The 21,744-nt window shown below is 47.8% G+C and overlaps 1 protein-coding gene across 4 annotated transcripts; it reads right to left on the bottom strand.

Annotated features, from left to right (window-relative positions):
- Positions 1-228: 228 nt before the first annotated feature.
- On the bottom strand, positions 229-20,968 carry LOC148816501 (uncharacterized). Of its 4 annotated transcripts, none has more exons than XM_088939813.1 (14): positions 20,833-20,968; positions 18,799-18,927; positions 18,351-18,475; positions 17,512-17,642; positions 17,050-17,173; positions 16,225-16,346; positions 15,061-15,147; positions 12,824-12,913; positions 10,395-10,483; positions 6,337-6,556; positions 5,962-6,084; positions 4,973-5,138; positions 1,742-1,833; positions 229-972 (listed from the first exon to the last, which is right to left on the bottom strand). In XM_088939813.1, exons 2-14 carry the CDS (start codon positions 18,910-18,912, stop codon positions 896-898), a joined length of 1,560 nt encoding a protein of 519 aa, XP_088795939.1. In that variant the 5' UTR covers positions 18,913-18,927; positions 20,833-20,968; the 3' UTR covers positions 229-895. The 4 variants fall into 4 exon arrangements, with proteins under 4 accessions (XP_088795939.1, XP_088795941.1, XP_088795942.1 ...); XM_088939815.1 differs by having other exon boundaries at positions 20,847-20,951; XM_088939816.1 differs by having other exon boundaries at positions 20,837-20,857.
- Between the last annotated feature and the right edge of the window lie 776 nt (positions 20,969-21,744).

Consider the following 21,744-nt stretch of genomic DNA (forward strand, 5'->3'; position numbering starts at 1 on the left):
GAGAGATTAAAATGTTATTTCTAGTAGAAAAGGGGGATTTACAATCAGGGAGAAAGAGCAAATAAGCACATGTGAATGCAAAAAAACAAAACAAAACACAACAAAACACAAGAGACCTGCGGGCGCCCGGAGTTGCACACAAAGCGTGTGGACCGGATCGATCACGATCGGGTCGGCTCGGGCAGGGCGGAGCGGCGAGTGAGTAATCATGAACACCAGGAGCCAGAATCACGAGAGTCCACAGGGTTTTGTTTTATTGGATCCACTCTTATTCAAACTGAGAAGAATTAGTATAAAGTATAAAGAGACAGATCTGTGATCTCCCCCCCCCCCCACCCCCCTCAACTTTCTTTTCTCCTCTTCCCCAAACTCTGACAGCCCCGACACACGCCCAGCCTCTTCCTCACCCCCCTCGTCTTCCTCTCTCCCTCCATCGCTGTTCAACTTTCAACCCCCCCCTCAGTAAAACAGTAAAGCACAAAACAGAGGGCACAGGAGTAACTACACGGATGTCCATCTGAAACAGAACAGCAAGGGCCACTTTATCCAAAGGGTGGTAGGAGCGTGGAACAAGCTGCCCTGCCATGTTGCTGAAGCCGATATCCTGTTTTCATTCAGTTAGCCTATGGACCAGACCCTCAGGTCTACTGGAAATAACTACTAACTACCAAGCCGATGGGATGGGATACAGATTGTTTGACCCGTGCCGTAATTTGACATGCTGTCCTCCGTTCCAAGTGCTTTGCCACCACCTCGTTCCGATCAGCCTTCCAAAGTGATTGGCAACTAGCAATCAATAACTTCAGTTCCGTAATTTATCACTCCATCACAGAGCCGGAGGGGGGGGGCTGGATTTGTTTCAGGCAGCGGCCTGGCCACCCGACCGCAGGGTCCTTCAGAGCAGAACACAGTGGGGCCATGAGGCTCCAGGTCCCACGTCTTTCCCTGCTGCGTCCCGGGAGCTGTACTCGTCTGTGTGACAAAATGACAGAATAATTAGGATCACGACAACCAGAATGGCACCACTGAGCAAAGTCTCCCTTTAGCTCCCTACAGGGAACACAGAAGGAACAGATGTGAATGATAACATTTCTAACAACTTGAAGAGGTGGCGGCGCGAGACCCCTGGGTCATTTAGCTCCTGAAAAAGCCAATGAGCTTGAAGCACTGGATGGCCTCCTGTTCTTATCCCTCAGGCTCTGTATCACATTCTGATTGCTTTTCTAAATGGGTTTTTGGACAAGGGGTGGGGCGTTGACAAAGCACAAAACCATTCTGAAGGTGAATTTAACAAAACAACGACTGGACAGCCCTGCTGCAGACACACACTGACCCCTCCAGGACCAGGACTGGACAGGTCTGCTGCAGACACACTGACCCCTCCAGGACCAGGACTGGACAGGTCTGCTGCAGACACACTGACCCCTCCAGGAGCAGGACTGGACAGCCCTGATGATGCAGGCACACACTGACCCCTCCAGGACCAGGACTGGACAGCCCTGCTGCAGACACACACTGACCCCTCCAGGACCAGGACTGGACAGCCCTGCTGCAGACACACACTGACCCCTCCAGGACCAGGACTGGACAGCCCTGTTGCAGACACACACTGACCCCTCCAGGACCAGGACTGGACAGCCCTGCTGCAGACACACACTGACCCCTCCAGTGACCGCTGTCACCCTGGCTTGATTCGAGGAAAGGATGAGATCCTCCGAACAATTAGCTACTTCGTTCTCACCTTCACTCTCCTCCTCCTCGGTCATCTCTCCATCAGACCCTGACTCCAGAGGTGGGCCATCCAATGGGCTCAGTCTCCTGGTTTGGACATCGCTGCGAGGGGGACAGGAAAGACGCCACATCAAGACTACAGGGGGCACGCTGGAACTACACGGAAGTGTGCTTGAAATCAGGAATAGGAGCGTGTCGCTACCCAGAGAGTTGTGGGAGTGTGGAACAAGCTACCCAACCACGTTGTTGAAGCCGATATTCTGGCTTCTTTCAAGGAACATCTGGATGAGACTCTGCGGTTTATTAGCTACTAATTACTAATTAGCTACTAATTACTGAATGGGCCAGATGGGCCGGACAGCCTCCTCTCATCTGTAACCCCTCACAAGTGCACAAACCAGGTTCCGGAACCAATGGCCTCCTTTCTTTTGTCACTGTTCTTATGAGAACTACATTTCCCACGAGCACAACAATTTCCATGAGGACTCCATTTCCCATGAGGACTCTGGGGGCAGGAAACATTCTGAGGAACTGCCAACCCTGGGAATAAGATTTCTCACCACATACAGTTAGCTCCTAGCACCACTGGTGTCACACAGAAGTAGGGCAGTCCGAACACTGTTAATTAATTGCATTCCCTCCTAATCTTTGTTCCTGACGCAAGCAGATTTTGTCTGAGGTGTTGCAAAGTAGCTCCTATTTACATCTTCATTTACAAGAGAGAAAGACATTAAAAATTCAGCAACTGAGCATTGGAACCAGTAGCACTGGCTGTATTTCTAATGCCTTGCACTGTATTTTACAGCCTAATTTTCATCATCGGTACAGTTTCTTCATTTTTGCCTAAGATTTGCCCTGGATCACTCTGTTTGAAAATTTGGCATCACCATGTTTTTTATTCTAAATTTAAACTTAAAACACTTAAACCAGTTTTGGGCGGCATGGTGGTTATCAGTGCTGGTCACAGCAGTGGGCCCCCATGTTCAATTCCTGGGGTGCTATACGTGTGGAGTTTGCATGTTCTCTGAGTTCATGTTTTTTTTTTTCTCTGGGTGCTCCAGTTTCCTCCCACAGTCCAGAAACATGCTGGTGTGTTAACTGGCTTCTGGGAAAATTGGTCCTGGTGTGAGCGTGTGTGTTTGTGTCCGTGTGTGACCCGTGATGGACTGGTGTCCTGTCCAGGGTGTGTCCTGCCTTGTGCCCCATTGCTTGCTGGGACAGGCTTCAGCCAGGGGGTCGCCTCGGAGCCAAGAGGGTTAAGCCACAGTTTCTAACGCAGAACTCGTCCAAAAACACTCTTATACACACGTTCCTCCTGGGCGATGTCACTGCTCGGGACATTGATAGCGTTAGGGAAGGTTGCGACAGGGACCAATCAGCACTGCTCTAGGAAGAGTTCGAGAACAGTGGATCTCTGGTGCGCAGGGGTGGGGGGGGGGTTCAGCTTAAAGCGATTTCCCTGCACCCCAGAACTGTTTGCGTACTCCAGCCCCGGCCGAGAGACGAACTCTTGTCGTCTTTCATTTCCTCAGATCCCTGCCGCGCACAGCTTTGCTCCTCTCCTGCTGGGAGGCCGAACGCCGGGTATCGACAGCTTGTTGCAAATGTGATTGATGAGGCTCCGGCTGGCTGCTCGTGTCTGACGCGGCGCTACATACGGGCAGGTAAAAACAAGCACCAGGCCGGTCGTACGTTAGTCCAAGGGAATTATAGGACACAGCAATAAAAAAAAGGCCAACATACATTGTTAAAGGAGACCTGGGACGCTATCTTTGTTTGTTGGGGTGAGAGAAAGAATCAGCACTGATGAGTGCATTTAAAAACCTGTCACGCCCCACACTCTCCCTCGCAAACGGCGTTGCATTCCCAGAACCACTGTTTCACAACCTCACTCCTAATTGAACCCATCACATTCCCACACGCGCCAGATTCCACACATTCTCACTCCCGAACCAATTATCCAACCACATCCCTTTCCTTTCAGTATTTAATCTCCCCTCACACACCAACCCATGCTCACTATTGAGAAGCCTCTAGTGGTATTCTCCCATGTGTGTTTCTAAGCCTTTTGACTGATTTCCCATTACTAAATCTTTGCTCCTGCCTTTCGACCATGCCTTCTGGATTTTCTTTTGGATATCTCTCGTTACTGGACCCTTTGCCTCCCTAATTGACCAAGCCTTTGGATTTTGTCTTTTTGGATTGTCCCTTTGCTACTCTGCGTTCTGTGGGATTCACGATCACGCATAAGGATCCTCCAATTCTACCAATAGGTTCCCTGACATCACCACAATGAAGGTAACATGTAAATTGGAGGTTTTACACATTACTGTGTATATCGCACAGAGGAAATTTCCAGGTCCGCGCAGTGCCATATTCTGCAATTCAGAATGAGGTAACAAAACTTCTAGTGAGGTGAAGCGGCTCTATTACACTGTAAACAATCCAGCTCTTTTAATCCAATAGAAATATTGCTCTTGACTTTGAGAGGGTTTTGCTAACAAATACTACTTGTTAACTCGACATCCAGATCAAGCAGGGACACTTCTGCAGTGAAGTATCTGCTGCACAACCTGTACTAATTCGCTCGTCTCACTACATCAGTTATTACAGGGACTAGTGAGCAGGAAGGGCTGCTTCACGTCACGATTCTTGCAAACTCTCGTTCTCGCCTGTGACGAGACCAGGGTTTCGTGACAATAGCAACCACACGGTACTTTCACAAAGTTCCAGATTTTGTGCTTAATTCAGAATTAGTTGGGTTTTCTAGAATGGCAATGAATGAATGTTTTTACTGTGATTTAATAACTAATGTGAAATGCTGTTATGTGGGGAAAATGAAGTTACGTTCTCTGAGCCCAAACTAGTTAACATACCTTGCATTTCATGAAAATGAATGCGTTGGAATTAACAAACCAAATGGCCTCCTCTGTTCTGCAAGCTTATGTTAACAGTTATGTAAAAATGAATTTATTAACCTCTTTCCTGTTGGACTTGCGGCAGAAGTAGCGTTATGGGAAGCACCGAGGCACAGAACTTGTCTCCTACTGCAGCTGCTTGGTTTTCACTTTTTTTCTCAACGGAGCCAAAGCAATACCCTTTCAAAAGGTTTCTCTTCACCTGCTATAAACACTTGGGTAGGAGCAGGCGAACAGACTGTGTGCTTGAATCTGCAGCCAACTGGACCTGCTGCCCACTTGAGATCTACTGTGTAAGTGATCTCTGACCATCGGCCCCTCACCTCTTCTTGCTATTGGCTGGCAGCTGCTCCCACACGGTGAGGCTCTGCCCTCCAGTGACCCAGCGGTGACCCCCACTTGGGGTCAGCCAGGTGGCCAGGCAGAGGATTCTGGGACTCTCGGGCCAGGACAGAGACGCTAGGTACCTGTTGTCAGGGAGACTGCGCACTGAAAGAGGGGAAGGCAGAGAAACAACACAGCAAGGTAACTGTGGCTCATGATAATATTATTAACAATAAAGTAAGGAGTCTCTAGTAAGAGCAGCGAGAAAGAAGGTCTCGCTCTATTGCTAGTTCAACAGTTTACCATACAAATGTAAATTGTAATACAGCAAACACTTGGTTTAATGGACTCATGGGGGGGGGGGAAAGCGGTGTCAGTTATTGCTGAATGTCCACAATATTGTTTTATGAGTCCCAAAACATGCTATTATACAGGAATAATATATATATATAACATCCAGAATATGATTCCTAAATCTTGTGATTTTTTTTTTTTCCCAACACTTACAGTCAATGAAAATTGTTACCATGTGAAAGAACTGTATATGTTTCCATCATGAATGCACAAGCTCTTTATTTCATGTGTCAAATATACCGTCTAAAGCACACAAACGCAAACAATACCTATTGTAAGCAACCAGCCTGCGTCTGTCTGTAGGGCACCACTGCCATTCCTGAATTTCAACCTTAGGTAGTTTTTGTTTTTACCTTGTTTCTGCATTTCCCAATTACTGCCAGGAAAGTACAATATTTCTGACTTTGCAGACAAAATTCTCCTTTGACAGAGTCTGGTAAAGCAAAGTCCATTAAACCACATGTTTACTGTACTTATACTATTAATATAAATGTAATGAGCAAAGTGATAGGATATTAAAGTTCAGGGCAGCTGTAAGAGCAGGAATAAGAGTACAGTTTGGACATCTCTTTAGCAGAGCTGGATTGGAGTAATCTTGTTTTTACAAGACTAAAACAGTACATATTATACTCACAGTTCAGACTGCTCTCCCCAGTTTCTAGGTCGAACCCGGAGCCAATCAGAATCCCCTCTGTCTGAGTGACACAGTCCGATACCCCAGACACAGAGCTGTGGTTGGCCAGTCTGGACACCGAGCCTGAGACAAAGTGAAATTTGGAATGGATTAACAGAGGTGGATCAGTTAAAACAGAATAAAAAGCAGATGCATCCTCTCTGTCTACCAATGGAGAGACTTTAAAGATGTCCTGCTTGCACCGCAGAACAGAATCATCCCTAGGGGGAGGATAACAAACTCTGCAAAGCAGTGACCCGGGCGATTTAACAAATCACATGAGGAAATAGAGGAGAAAGAAAGCACTGCAGAGCTATTCAAAAATCTCTCTCCCACCGTTTCTCCAATCCAGGACTCCCAGGTTCGCTTGCCCGTCTGCAACGTACACTCTCTCCCCCCGTGGGCTGAGGCAGCGGACTCCTGCCAGGCCGGTGTGAATGGGGCTCCAGTGAGTTAGGCGCCGCAGGGGGGCACCGTCCCCCCGTGTCCCCGACGTGACCTCCCAGACCGACACTCCCCCGTCTGCCGAGCCGCTGAACAGGTGAGGGCCGTGAGTCTGCCGTGAGAGAGTGGCTTTGGTGACCCGCGGGTGGGAACAGGGATTATGGGGAGACAGTGGAGCCGTAGAGCCCCAGTAGAAGTCTGGGTAACCCGAGGCTGTGATTGTCCAGGGTGAGAGCGGACAAGGAAACCTGAGGTCAATGCAGATCTTGTCACACTTGAGGGGATTAATTTAAAGAATAGAGAATAGAATAATGGGGTGGAAGTGCCCTTCTAAAAGCAATCAAGACAAATTTCTTTAAAGCACTGCATCTGAATACTGTGTTGATATTCAAATGGCCACAACTGTTATTTTACAACAGGCTGTTCTAGCCTTAGGGTTAGCATTACTTCCTGGTAATGCTGGGGCCCTAGTCTCAATTCCTGGGGTGCTATCTGTGTGGAGTTTGTTCTCCCTGTATTTAAATGATTTCCCCTGCTTAGAAAATGGATGGACAGATGTAAAGAATGGAAGATACAAAGCATTTCAGTCTCCTGGACAATGAGGGGAAGAAGTAAAAATGCTAGCATATATAGTTAAGTGTATAACTTAAATCAAGGGATGTTATTTTTTAATTGGATGATGCACAAGGTCTCATTTAGAACATATGCAACATTCTAATCACCAGGTTATTGTCACGCCCCACACTCTCCCTCGCAAACGGCGTTGCATTCCCAGAACCACTGTTTCACAACCTCATTCCTAATTGAACCCGTCGCATTCCCACATGCACCAGATTCCACACATTCTCGCTCCCGAACCAACTATCCAACCACATCCTTTTCCTTTCAGTATTTAATCTCCCCTCGCACACCACGCTCACTATTGAGAAGCCTCTAGTAGTATTCTCTTGTGTGTTTCTTAACCTTTTGACTGATCTCCTGGTACCAAATCTTTGCTCCTGCCTTTTGACTGCTTTTGGATTGCTCATTACTGGACTCATTGCCTCCCTATTTGACCTAGCCCCTGGGTTTTGCCTTTCGGGTTGTCCCTGTGCTACTCCCCGTTCTGTGGGATTCATGGTTACGCATAAGGATCCTCCTACTCTACCAATAGACTCCCTGACAGTTCTAGTAAAAGATATTGCTGCTCTGGAAACAGTCCAGAGAAGAGCAAGCAGACCCCTTCTGGGGTTTGAGGGAGTGCTCCACACTCGCAGGCTGAAGGCCCTGAGTCCTTTTAGTCCTGACCAGACAAGACGAAGAGACGGAGCCTGAACAGAGTATTCGGAACTCTCGGCGGTTACTGAAGAAGTCAGCCCCGTGGACAGCTTCGGAAACCGGTGCGTTTACAAGAGGAGACAGGTCTTTACACAAAGGGTTGTGGGAGTCTGGAACAAGTTGCCTAGCCATGTAGTTAAAATGGCACAATTTAACCTGTACTTAAGTGGGTCTTTTGACCTGACAATTGGACATTCTAATTTTCTTATTAATGAGACTTATTCATGACATCTTACTTATAACCTTGGCATAAACTGTATCTGGGGTTCCAAAAAAAAGCTGAGTTTTTTTTATTATACAGAAAACTATTGAGGAAAAACCATATGGTTAATGCTGTCCCTGCAGACCTACTTACCAATATGAATACAGATAAATGCAGTGTAAAGTAATGTGCCCAACAGAAATGAAGTGTTCTGATCTTCAGAACTGACAGCGGTTTTGGAATAAATATCTCGCAGAGACACAGGCTGAAGTTTATCTCGACCCACCAGCAGTTCCGAAAGAACTATAATTCCACACATAGTATTACTTTGACTTAAACTGTATTTGCTTAAATATTGTGGTCCTACTCCCAGTATTTCAGTGATACAGCTTGAAGGCATTTGCTTCTCTGCCCCTGATGGGCCAGCTTGTGTCTGAAGGTAAAGGAATTAAGATGCATCAATCAGTCTCCTGTCTATGTAGGTTAAAATACCAAGAGGCACAGTTAATTTTTTCCATCATGCTTTGAGTGTGCAATTAATATCTGCAGATACAAAATGTATGGGAGGGAACACTGGCTCTCAGGGAATATAAAATGTTTCATTGTGAGCTCCGGAGGTTTTAAACAGAACGCAATCGCAGTCTCCCCAGGGAGGCTGGAGTGCCTATCCCACCAAAAATGTGGTCCATACAACACCTGAAGCGATTTTAAAAAAATATTAGCCAAGGAGAACAGGTCACTCTTTAAGGACGTCGGGGTATCGGCTTCAACAGCATAGCTGGGCAGCTTGTTCCAGGCTCCCACACCCCTTTGTGTAAAGAGCACCCCCCTGGTCTTGGCTCTCAATACACTTCCATGTAGTTTCAAGTGCCAGCTGTTATTCCTCTTGCCATTTTTTGCTGATTCTTAAACTATCCCATGCCAAATGGGAATTTGAAGGCGCGAACAAGGGCTGTATTTTTTTTTTTTTAAGGCCGTTAAGGAATTTTAATGTAGAAAGTGGGCTTTTTTTTTTTTACCACTTTATTCAGAGAATTCTGTCCTCTTGTATGCAAGGGGTGACTTGTCTTTTGCAGAAATAAAAATAAGTTGGACAAGGTGATCAGGACTGGTGGTAAGATTATTAACCTTGCACATAATATCCGAGACGACCCATCTCGTCCACTCTCTTTAGAATATACTCTCCTATCCTCTAGAAGGAAGTGTGAGATCCCCTCTATAAAGACTAAGAGAGCATTTATTTTCCTTCATACCTGAAAGCATTCAATTGATGAACAATGAAAATATTGCTTGCAGGCAGGGATATTAATATTTTTATTGTAGTTTTAGATACTTTACCAGCTAATTGTCTTTTTTTTTTTTGTTTTAATCTTACGGATGGGATTGAGTTCTGATTGAACAACTGTTGTTGAATGTTGTTTTGCACCACAGTATTGTGCTGTTGTTAGCCGGTATTACACGTTTAGGAGCTCTTGATGTGCAAGACGCATTCCCTCAGGGACAAAGGTTAATCCAATTCAATTTAAACCTGAACGTGTATTCTCTAATTGATTTAAAACATTCTTGCTCGTGTTCCATCATTTGTCCTGGTTTAAAAGAAAGATACTTGACTATGGGGAAAATATATATACTGTACAGATCAGGACTTAAATACTCCTTAATATCTCTCCTTTTTAAGTGTTACAGCATTCAGCTATAATTGCTGTCCTATTTCCATCATGTTGTTGTGAGAGTTGAACTTGAATTCACCTTTAATTTAAATTGTCAGTTAGATACAAATCAATATCTTTTTAAGTTCTTTTCCTTAATCTCAATTAAAAACAACAAAACTCAATGTGATGGGCTAGGTTTCACTAGCTCACAACATCTGAGATTAACAAATTTCTTTTATTGTCTTATTTTGGATTATATTTTGTAATGGGTACTGAGAAAAGCTCCTTGAAATAGATGACTTACAAATGTGAAGGCTGACAGATCAGGTGTTACTGGAATTTTTTCAAGAACCAGCCTACCTTATTTAAGAAAATGTGCTTTATTGACACTTTTTATCCAGAGGACTAATGTGTTTGTTATTATTTTTCTGAATTCTGTGGCCTTTGACGTTGCCACATTGGCCGTGAACCATATTTCCCAAATGGCTGAGTGCTGCCAGGGAAGGGTGTTAAGATTGGCCAACCAGGGCTGTCCCAGGTTTCTGCACCAATAGGCTCTCAGTGACATCACTGAGGGGTGTGGCTCCTCCGATGGGTGTCAGCTCTCCTGTGGGCTGCTCCGGAGCTTTACACCTTCACACTGAAATGTGAATGAACGGATCCACTGAAAGGCTGGGGTGATGAAATAGGAGACAAGATGTGGAATTCACTCTGCGTAAGATGCAATTTGCTCCACCGGCCAAACCTGGGGTCAGAACGACGGTACGGGCCCGAGTTACCTTTAGAGCTGTGACGCTGTCCTCGTGAGCTCTGACTGAGTGACAGCACTCCCCAGATAGCCAGCTCCACACCTCCACCTTCCCACCATCTGAGAGAGAGAGAGGAGGGGGTTAAATACAGACTAGCACAGAGAAATGCAACAACGAGCCAGGGCGCTAGACGATCCATCACTTCCTTTACAGGTGATTGGACATAATGCGTGCCGTGGGAAATTCCCCATCTGCAGAGCAGCAGACAGTCGAGTGTGGTTTGAGTCTTTATTGAGCTAATAAGCACAGCAACACGCCATCGAGTCTGCCTCGCAGGAGAGACGCACTGTATTGCAGCTCTCATATACAGTACAAGCTCAGAAAGCCCTTGCCTTCCTATTTTGAGTGTCTGCTCTATTCTTTGACATGTGCCTCCTTCTGCTCTTAACACCCTGCGGAAGGAAATTAGCTGCTGCAGCTGTTCAAGCACGTCAGCTTTATCCCGCCTTAACACAACGTTTGGTAAAGACCTAATTAGCAGATCCCAGCACTGACTCCAACACCTCCCACAGTGCAGGGCTGCAATCTACAGCCGTCCCGTCGCACGTGAAGGGCGGGACTCCTCCAAAGACAAGGTGTTGACCGGCGAGAGCTGCCGAGGGAGGAAGAGGAGGCTTCGGCCGATGATGAAGAAGGCCGTTCTGAGTCGGGGCCGGAGATCACGGCTGGAGACCAGTCTGCACTTTTATAGATCATGCACAGCAGTAATAATAAGAATTGCTTATACTTAATATAGCACTTTTCTGGACATGCCACTCAAAGTGCTTTACAGGTCATGGGGAATCCCACTGTGCAGCCCCACCTGGATGATGCTCCAGTCCTCTCCCCACACACCAGCTCTCAGTGGGGAGGAGAGCAGAGTGATGGAGCCAGTTCAGAGATGGGGATTATTAGGAGGCCATGACTGGTAAAGGCCAGGGGGAAATTTGGCCAGGACACCGGGGTAACACCCCTACTGTGGATTTTTAATGACCACAGAGAGTCAGAATCGTGGTTTTTACATCTCATCTGAAGGACGGCGCCATTTTTATTACAGTATAGTGTTCATGTCACTATAGTGGGGGAATCAGGACCCACACAGACCACAGGATGAGCACCCCCTGCTGGCTCCACTAACACCTCTTCCAGCAGCAGCCTCAGCTTTCCCAGGAGTCTCCCCTCCAGGTACAGGCCAGGCTCACACCTGCTGAGCTCCAGAGGGGCTGCCACTGAAGATCGCACGGAGATCACACTGCAGACGGCAGGCCAGCCCGTGCTTTTACAGATCGCGCACAGCAGCGGCAGACACAACTGAGCGGAGTTTCCCTGCGGCGAGACGGCGGGGGCAGATTCTCACAGGAGGCAGCCGGCCGCATATGCTCAAAGCGTGTCTCGTCCAGAAATGTGGAAAAGCACAAAGGCACAAGCAGTAAACAAACGATCGCCGCGCTTAGCGGGGCAGCGTATGTTCGGCAGGCGGGGGAGGGGGGCGGGCCATGGGCCCCGTCTGCCAACTTTCAGAAAAAGACTGCGCTCGGAGGAATGGCGGCGAGCAGGGGGGGGGCCTGCCAAGATTCAGAGCCCAGCTGGCGGAGCTGTTTTCGCAAGCAGTCGGTGGGGGGTTTGGGAGGAGAGACGCCAAACGTCGGCCGTGTATCACATGCAGTTTGTAACTGCTGGATATGGCCACTAGGGGGCGATCTGAGGCCACCTGTGGGGGGGGGGGGCGTTCAACGGCCACAGCAGACCCCAGTTCCCCTGGTTCACTGGCCCCTTACCCTCAGCAGGAGCTACGGCTGACAGTTTGATCTCTGTGCGGCACACATGCAAGAGCAGACAGCAACGCGAGAGGCACCAGGACCTGAGGCTTAAGATAAGAAAAATGCCAAGCCGGGTGACATTTTGAACTGTTCGCATCCGAAAACGAGAGGACTGAAACCCTAACAAGCAGTGGCTTTGAAGCCACTAACGGAAATTGACATGGTGCAGTGGGGATATAATTGATAACAGGACTACTACGCAGCAGAAGAGGGTTTGTAACCCAGGGACCCGAGCTCAGAACAGGAGGCACCTCTTAACACAAAGGGGGACGGGAGTGTGGAACAAGCTGCCTAGCCATGCTGACAAAGCCAATGCCCTGGTTTCTTTCAAGAAGCAGCGGGAATGAGATCTTCCAATCTGGACAGGAAGCACTGCTTTACACAAAGAGTGGTGGGGGGGGGGTGGGACAAGCTCTCCAGCCATGTTGACAGAGCTGATATCCTGAGCTTCTCTCAAAGAAACAGCTGGATGAGATTCTGGGATCAACTGAGCTACCATATAGGCTCGGTAGGCCAAATGCCCCCACCTTGACTGTACCTGCTCTTTTGCAACCACAAGACCCTTAACACAAGCGTGTGCACGAATTCCCTCATCATTACCTGACCCAGTGACGATGTAGCCCTCCCCCTCTGGGACGAAGCTGAGAGACGTGACGGAGTTAAAGGTATAAATAGACCTGACGCAGGAGCCTGTGGGAGAGAGGGAGGAAGTTCAGAATCGCTTCACTCAACGATATTCAGTCTGAAACATCATTTCAGCAAGCCCAGAGCCGTAGACCCGTACCAAACAAACAGAGCAATTAAAAGAAATTCACACATATTCCGCGCTCCACATTTTGTAACGGAGCTCAACCCTTTATGTGGCTCTGAATGATATTAACGAACGACATGGCGGCACGAACTGATCTCATTCTGGCCAATGGCCCCTCAAAGACAATCACAGCGCCTGGCGGCGTTTAATGTCCGGTTTCAATGAGTTGTGCGTCGGGCGTTGTTGAGCGGGGAAATGGGTTTTGGAAAAAACCTTTGCGTGGTGACACTGTGATCGTCACCCTTCTGCCTACCCCCCCCCACCCCACCCCAAACCAGAGCTAAAGAAGGTTTAATAGGGTCTGATTGGAACTGATTAGCAAAGCTCAGGTGGTTTCAGCAAGTGAGCAGAGCTGCAATTTTCACTGTGGGGAAAATCACATTTTCCCTCTGATGTCCCCCGAGACCCCATCAGCTAAAATGTGAACCATTTATAGACGTGCTTAATATCCAGATCTCGGGCTCGGGTAAAAGTTGGTTTCGTTTTAGAAGGAGGATTCGTTCGGCGAATTTGCTGGATTTTTTCAGCATCCTGAAAACTGCTGAACCCACTCGGATACCCCACCTTTTCTCCCCTCTGCTCGCTGGGCAGGTTGTTTTGCACAGACCCGGCTGCACGTGACACATACACACACACACACACACACACACACACACACACACACACACACACACACACACACACTACGCATTCTTCCCTTCGGAGCAAAAAGGATTAGCAGCCTGACGGTAGCCTAGGGTTACGGTCGGAAGCCTTTTCACTCGACTATGCTGGCGTCCCGCCGAGAGTCCAGCAGGAAAGGCGCGGGCTGCTCCTTTGCTTGTCGCAGGCTGCTCCGATTGCGACGCCCCCTGCGTGAGGGCTGATTTGTGCCGGCTGATGCCAGGGCAAAGAGGATTTGTGTCGGGATCAGCGGGAAGCCCGACTGAGCCAGCATTTTACCAGCAGAAGAAATCACTGAAGTCATAACAACCCCGAGGACCGAGATTCATCCACTCCCACTCCACACCACTACTGTCACACACTTGACCCCAACCGCTCCCAGCAGGACTCACACGCAGACAGGTTTTCCTTAACTCCGTATGGGAGTTTTCCTCTCCTGATGGCTACTGTGTCCCACTATCCCACACTAAACTACTCTACATCCACTCCCACTGCTCATCCATTTTCACACACTGACCCCAGCAGGACACTCACAACCTCTCCCAGCTGGGCTCTCACATACTGCCTCACTGCACACGGCTCCATCCTGGACCCCCAGAGGTCTCCTCTCCTCCTCACGGGAGTTTTTCTCTCCTGTGCCTGATGTGTCCCACTATTGCACACTAAACTGCTTTACATCCACTCCCACTGACCTCCTTTTCATCTGCTGCGCTGTACAAGCCTGTCGGTTTTGTCTGCGTAAATTAAGTGTCAAAAGAGCTCGCTGACACCTTCCTATGCACTTAAAATAAATAAAAATGGATCAAATAACACCTCAAAAACATGCAAGAGCTGTAGTTGTAGCAAAACATATCAGATGATACATAATTCTGGTGCACTCAACGGGTCACGAGGTGCAGTTATGGTCTCAAAGTGATATGACACTAAATAAAAATACTGACTTTTACAATCTGAAACTGACTTCCAGTGAATGGGCCCAGATACGTATGGTCACTTGGACACAAAGTATGGTTTTGCTCAAAAAGAATCAAACATATGCATGGTATCACCTAAAACTAAAATCTGTACTATACAGTACTAATCATTCATGTTAATCTCACAATAGCAAATACATTCCTTGGCTGTAAAACACCAACAAGTGATTGTTGCATCACTGATAGTTAAAGCTAGCCTTCCTCATCTGCTTAACAGTTCCTTCACCTTTGGCTAAGCGGGGTTGTGATGCAAGGCCCTCATCTACACAATCCGTTTCTCTAAAAACAGGCCGGATTCAAATATACTCGCCTGGACCTCAGCCATTTGCTCACCCCACCCCCTCCAGTGCACCCTGGGAAATGTAGTCTTCCAAGACCGGGACACTCACCGGAATTCAGAGCCCAGACTCTCACACAGCTGTCAACGGACCCGCTGAGAATGAACCTCTCCGAACTGCCGAGTCCCAGAGAGCGAGCTGGGGTCACGAGGAAGGAGGAGAAAAAAAAAACAGACAAGAAAAAGAAGTGAGCAGAAGAAGGAAAGCAAATGAACACCCAGGCTGGCTCCTTTCAGGAAAAAGATAGGCGGTAGAGATGGGCGTTATTTTACAGAGGTGCTCTTCCAACACACATCTGTGGCGATGTGTCGGCTGACGTTTTATTTCCGGGTATCCTGGACCTAACCCATACTCGGGAGCGTGCTGGAAGGCGTCGCCAGCTGCCCCAGAGCGGGGCATCACTCTTGCGGTAACTGTGAGGAGTAAGCGACGTTCGCATCACCCACAATCTGACCTGCTCCCGTCACATTGACGAAGTAATCACGAGAGCACACCAGTGCCTCTACTTGCTCGGGTGACTCAGGAGATCTGGAGTGGCTTCACCAACGTTCACAAATTTCTACAGAAGCCCTGTAGAAGCCCTGTAAACGAGCAGGAGGTGGAAGCCTCCAGGGTCAGTCTGGGAGACCGGATGCCCCCCACTGTCTGCACCGCTCACCAGAGGGGAAGGACTTTACCGAGTGACCGGGGAAACGCGAGTTTGGAAGGGCTGTGAAGAGTGTCGGCGGGAGGGACTCTGTTCATCTTGGAAGTGGAGAAGCGTGATGACTTGGAGGGGTGTGTTTGTGGAGGGTGGTCGGCGGTGTGTTAGGTAGGGGACGTCAGGAAGAAGTTGAGGCAGGAGCTCAATGAAGAGCTGAGGGTTTTTTGGTTAGTCGTTTTTGGTTGCAGTGTTTTGATTTCCCTGCACTGCACAATGAAAGGCGCTGGGGTGTTTCAATCTCACGGCTGTGTGTTTGGTGTGTCTGCTGGCCCGGATGTGCCTATTTTTTAAGATCCCAAACCAAGTGTATATCACAGTATATATGTGCAAAAGGCACCATTCGATTCGAACACAGAGTCCTAAAATCTCCACTTCAGTCGCCCCTGGCCAAATGAACATGAATTACAGGCCCTCGGTGTAGTCATTTGCTTGTCTGCTACTCAGATCGGCTTCTTTACGAGCAGCAGGAACTGCTGACCAGCCCTGTGTGGCTTAATGAGATGAGAAATTACCCAGAATGCTGCAGTGCTCCGGGGGTGGCAGGCTCAGGCAGGTGACGCCACCTGTGTGACCACCCAGGTGCCGCTGCTCCGTCGCCGTGGGAACGTGCCAGACCTTCACGGTTGTGTCCCGACTGACCGGGGGGGAAGAAAGTGGAGGGGGTTAAGATAAACACACTGGACAACGGGACACCGCAGTGTAAAAAAGACCCAGGCCAACTTCCTGGAGGTAACTGTAAATTTAAAATAATGATAATAATTGCTTACACTTATATTGCGCTTGTCTGGACACTCCTCTCAAAGCTCTTTACAGGTCATGGGGATCCCCTCCACCACCCCCAGTGTGCAGCCCCACCTGGATGATGCTCCAGTCCTCTCCCCACACACCAGCTCTCAGTGGGGAGGAGAGCAGGTTGATGAAGCCAGTTCAGAGATGGGGGTTATTAGGAGGCCATGACTGGTAAGGGCCAATGGGAAATTTGGCCAGGACACCGGGGTTACACCCCTACTCTTTTTGAGAAACACCCTGGGATTTTTAATGACCACAGAGAGTCAGGACCTCGGTTTTATGTCTCATCCGAAGGATGGTGCCTGTTTACAGTACAGTGTCCCCGTCACAATACTGGGGCATTAGGACCCACACAGACTGCAGGGTGAGCGCCCCCTACTGGCCCCACTAACACCTCTTCCAGCAGCAACTTTAGCTTTCCCAAGAGTCTCCCATCCAGGTACTGACCAGGCTCACACCTGCTGAGCTTCAGGGTACTGCAGGGTGATACAGCTGCTACACATGAATGAAAGGTTCTAAGACCTTGTTGTCCTTGTCGTGACACTGACCTTCCGGAAACAACATGATTGTCGACAACAGCAACACAGGTGACGATGTCACTGTGACCCTCCAGGGACCTGAGGCGGAACTTCACCTTTTCCCATGATTCTCTGGCGGCAAGAAATCCTGTGTCTGGGGAAAACAAAATAAAATTCTTAAACTCTGACCCTTAAGTCTAGTTGTATCCCCAACTCCAACTCTAACCTTAAGCTGCACAGAACCTTACTCAGCCCTCTCCTACCCAGAACTGTTTTGGAAGTGCATTTAAAACCAGGAACATGAGAAACTACTTTACGCAAAGGGATGTGGGGGGGGGGGAACAAGCTACCCCCCACCCCCATGTGGTTGAAAACATCACCTTGGCTTCATTCAACAAAAGGCTGGATCCTTGGCTCATTTAATTAATAACGACCAAACAGGCCAGTTTGGTTTGTAATCGTTGTATTCTACAGCCCATGTTAACATCATACCCGCTGTGCTGCCTTCTGTCTCCGCTGGGCGGGCTGTAATTTTAGTGTCTTCTAGCTTTGACTGTTTCACAGGCACTTCTTCGGGCAGCCCCGAGACTGGGGCCTTCGACCCCTGGACATCTCTGCTCTGACTGAAGAGAATAATAATAAGGAATGAAAATAAAAATGGCGTCCCGCTGGTCCCTGCCAGTGCTCAACGGGGGCACAACAGCCAAATCTAGGTCTGACAGGGTTTGATTTTGCATACTGGTACTGGTTCTACTACCAACGTGGTGTGATATTAAGCATGTCTTTGATTACCGATTTTCCAAAATGCTGGATAATCCTGTCAAAGTCTTTATATCAGTTTGCTTGTGCACATTCTTTTATAGCGCTGTGGTTTGGGGCGTTGTGTGCGCACTGTTTATTTTTTCATTTCAATCCGAACGTTCTAAAGTACCGAACTGCAGAAACAGTGCTGTACAACAAGCATGCGGCTTCAGTTTAACGGAAAAAAACAGAAAGTGAGATTCGTTTCCTCCAGTGCAGGACCTGCGCACCGAGAACGTTTTTTTTGTGTGTGGAAATAATGCTTGATTTACTTTCACTAGATCAGTCTGTGGCCGCTGGGAAATTTAAAATTCTGAACGACCTGCTGCTTAATAAATAAACGTATTTCCACCTGCTGTGCCTGTAAAGAGACGCCCTCCCTCAGTGAAATGTTGACTGGTATGGTTCATCCATCCATCTTCTGAGAGATTCATCCACCCAGTCCTGTCTTTCAGAATTAACCCTTTCATCTCAGCGCAGCGTCACTCCAGAGCCCAGTCATTCAGAATTAACCCTTTCATCATTCTCACACTCGTCTCTTCATGGTCTCCCGCCCTCTCTCCTCGGCGTCGCTTCCCACGATGCCCTGGGCTTCCTGCGGGAGCTGTGCCAGCAGCTGGGCCAGTCGCGCGCAGAGCTCCGCCTTCTGGGACACCTGGGAGAGTCAATGCCTCGGTTACACACACACTCCACAGAGAGAGGAGCCAAGGAGCGCTCTGACCCCCGGCTTCTCTCCCTGTCTGTGTGTCTCCTGGAGAGCAAGCTGGGGTCTGCGAAAAGACAGATTCCTCATGCAAGAAACTGTATACGGCCAATAAAGTGGTCTTATCTTATCAGCTCCCCCACAACCCTGTTACTGTATAATCCGTACAGAAAATTAGGTCACTCAAACGGAAGACCAGAGTCCGCCTCAGCGTCCAGCACCAGGTGGTGGGAGGGGAATCCTGGGACAGCGACGGCGCCGAGGGCCACACTGACCTTCTCCCTTTCCTCCCCCGTCAGCTCGCGCTGCAGGATCTCCAAGCTGGCGATCTGCCGCAGTTTCTTCCGAAGCCTCCGGATCTCGGGCAAGGGCGGGTCCCGATCGGACATGGCAGCCCGCTCGTCCTGGGGGCAGGGAGAGGGGAGAGAGCAACGTGACATCGGCTGTCACTGCGGCGCGTAGGAACACCGGGGAGAAAGTCAGAAACGCGAGGGGGGCCGCTTGGCTCACCTAGGCCAAGGCGGTGCAGGAGGCCGAGGGTTAAAGAGGAACTGCCGTTCCCATTTCTCAGACCAGTTATTGAATCTGGGTAACAAAATAAATTCGTATAGGATTATAGCATAGAAAAATCTTACAAAGTCCTAATTAAGCCCCAACATGGTGTCATTGCAGACCCCTTGTCTCACAACGGGCGTGAGAGAGAGAGTTCCCATGAATTATGATGAGAGGCGGCCCTTCCTGCTCACTAGTCACTGTACTGTGATATGATGGACGAGCCAATAAGTACAGGTTGTGCAGCAGATACGTTGCACTGTTCCAGCGTGATGCGCACGCAGAGTGAACAAGTAAGGAGTATTTTTTGGCAAAATCCGTCTCAAAGTGGAGAGCAATATTTCTACTGGATGAAAAGAGCTGGATTCACAAGCCTGCTTGTTTACAGTGTAATAGAACCACTTCACCTCACTGAAAGTTTTGTTGCCTTGTTCTGAATTGCAGAATATGGCGCTATTCTCACAAAATGTTGTCTATTTTGTGATGTCAATTGGAGGTTTTACATGTTACTGTGTACATTTTACTGTCACTGTGGTTTGAAATGCACTCATCAGTGCTGATTCTTTCAAACCCCAAAATCTAAAAATAGCGTTGCAGTTCCCTCTTTAAGCTGAACTATGTGGGATACAGGTATGGCCCACCAGAGAAAGAATGAAGATGGCAAGCATTTCTGAGTGTCAAATCCCTTGACCTTTGGCAGCTGAAAGGGTCAAAGGTCAAAGGTTAGGGGTCAGAGAAACTGGCCCTTAGTTACCTTGACAAAATACAGCTTTTGTACCAATTTGGGTAAAAAAAGTAATATACATTGCATATAAACCACTAAAACTTTGTATTTAATATACATGTACTTGTCAACATTTCCTACACAGTGGAACAGTCTGAGGACTGAAGGTTTTTCTTTTGCTGGGTTGTGATCACTTCAAGTGAAGCTCTCCAGGCAACAGCCAGTTAGGATGTGCCTACGACTGCGGCAGTGAGTAAAACTGAAGATTTACCATCAACTTGCCAGCTCTTTTCTCCAGCACGTTAGCACATTCATTTTTGTTTCTAGTCACCAACAGCTCCAAGAATCACATCCAGCCGTTTCTCGAAGGAAACCTGGGTATCGGCTTCAACAATACGGCTGGGTGGCTTGTTCCCCACCCCCACCGCCCTTTGTGTAAAGAAGGGCTTCCGGCTCTCAATTTGAAATGCACGGCCATGTCATTTCCTACAGCTGGTGTTCAGATCCCGTTAAAAAGAAATCAGTATGCTTGGCTTTGTTGTCTCCGAGCTTCATTTTAATACTTTAATCAGTCCTCGTGTTAAACACAAAAAATGGTTCTTCTTGTGGTTGCTCTTTTGTGGACTGATTCCAGAGCAGCAATATCTCTGTTTAACACCTAAGACACTGCACTGGTACAACATCTTATATACTTAATTAACCCATATGAAAAACCCTTCAGAATCCTGTCTCGCTCGGGAATAATACGTCTAATCCATTCTAAATGAGTCAAATGATTACAAAAAATAAGTTAGTTAAGGGAGAATCATAAAACCTGCTGAACTGTTGCTCTCAAGGACAAGAGAAAATCTGCCTTTTCAGAGAACCTCCGCAATTACAGTACATACAGTATGTACAGTTGTGTTCAATACTTAGACGAGTCTACACCAATAGATCGTGTGTGAAAACAATCTCTTCCCGATTGTAGTCGTAAACGCCGAGTTTTTGTTTTCCTAAAATGTCTAAACCTTGTGAGCGTAAATACTGTACCTACCTACTCGTTACTACCTTCTCTGCTGTCTTGCTGTCTTCCTCAAGAGTTTGTAAGCGGCGCTGATTACCGACGCGGCGGTGACGTGTCGCCGACCTGAAAACACAGCTGCTCGACCTCCACGCCACCTCACCGGACTGACGTAGGCAAACATCATGACCTCATTTCCGCAAAACCCCTCTCACAAGTACGGTTCTCATGCGCCATCTTGTGAGGAAGATTGGGTACTGTTTGAAACAGTCGACTGTGAAATAGCACATCATGTATTGAATGTACAGTGCAGTATGATAATATGCTGTATGTCATAATGTTTATAAGAACGAGTTTGAACAACACCCATTTACACTGTGAATGTAAATTAAATTTAAGAAGTTTTATAAACACTATGCATTAATACGTCTATATCTGGGCTGAGTGAATTCTCATTCATCCTAAGGTAGTGACTACCTTATTATAAATTCAGATAAAGTTATGACACCAGAGCCTAAACCAACAGGCAACAGGCGCATGATGAGATACACCCTGGACAGGACACCAGTTCATCACAGGGCACACACAACAGGGCTGGTTTTCCCAGAAGCCAATTAACCCACCAGCATGTCTTTGGACTGTGGGAGGAAACCAGAGCACCTGGAGCAAACCCACACAAACACGGGGAGAACATGCAAACTCCACACAGACAGCACCCCAGGAACTGAACCCTATACCCCAGTGCTGTGAGGCAGTGATGCTAACTACTGTACCACCATGCTGCCTGCAATATATAGTAACAATTTTTTATCCATAAAATAAAAGGAATCCACAAATGATTCATATTAATTCCATGATCACAAATACAAGTTGCTTACTTGTAAAGCAAACAGACCAGCTTTGACTTTGCAGCCCCAGTAGGTTTGGAGGGTACTTCATATGATT

The sequence above is a fragment of the Atractosteus spatula genome, chromosome 22 (genome assembly GCF_055471065.1).
Source record: "Atractosteus spatula isolate fAtrSpa1 chromosome 22, fAtrSpa1.hap1, whole genome shotgun sequence".
Taxonomy (NCBI): Eukaryota; Metazoa; Chordata; class Actinopteri; order Semionotiformes; family Lepisosteidae; genus Atractosteus; species Atractosteus spatula.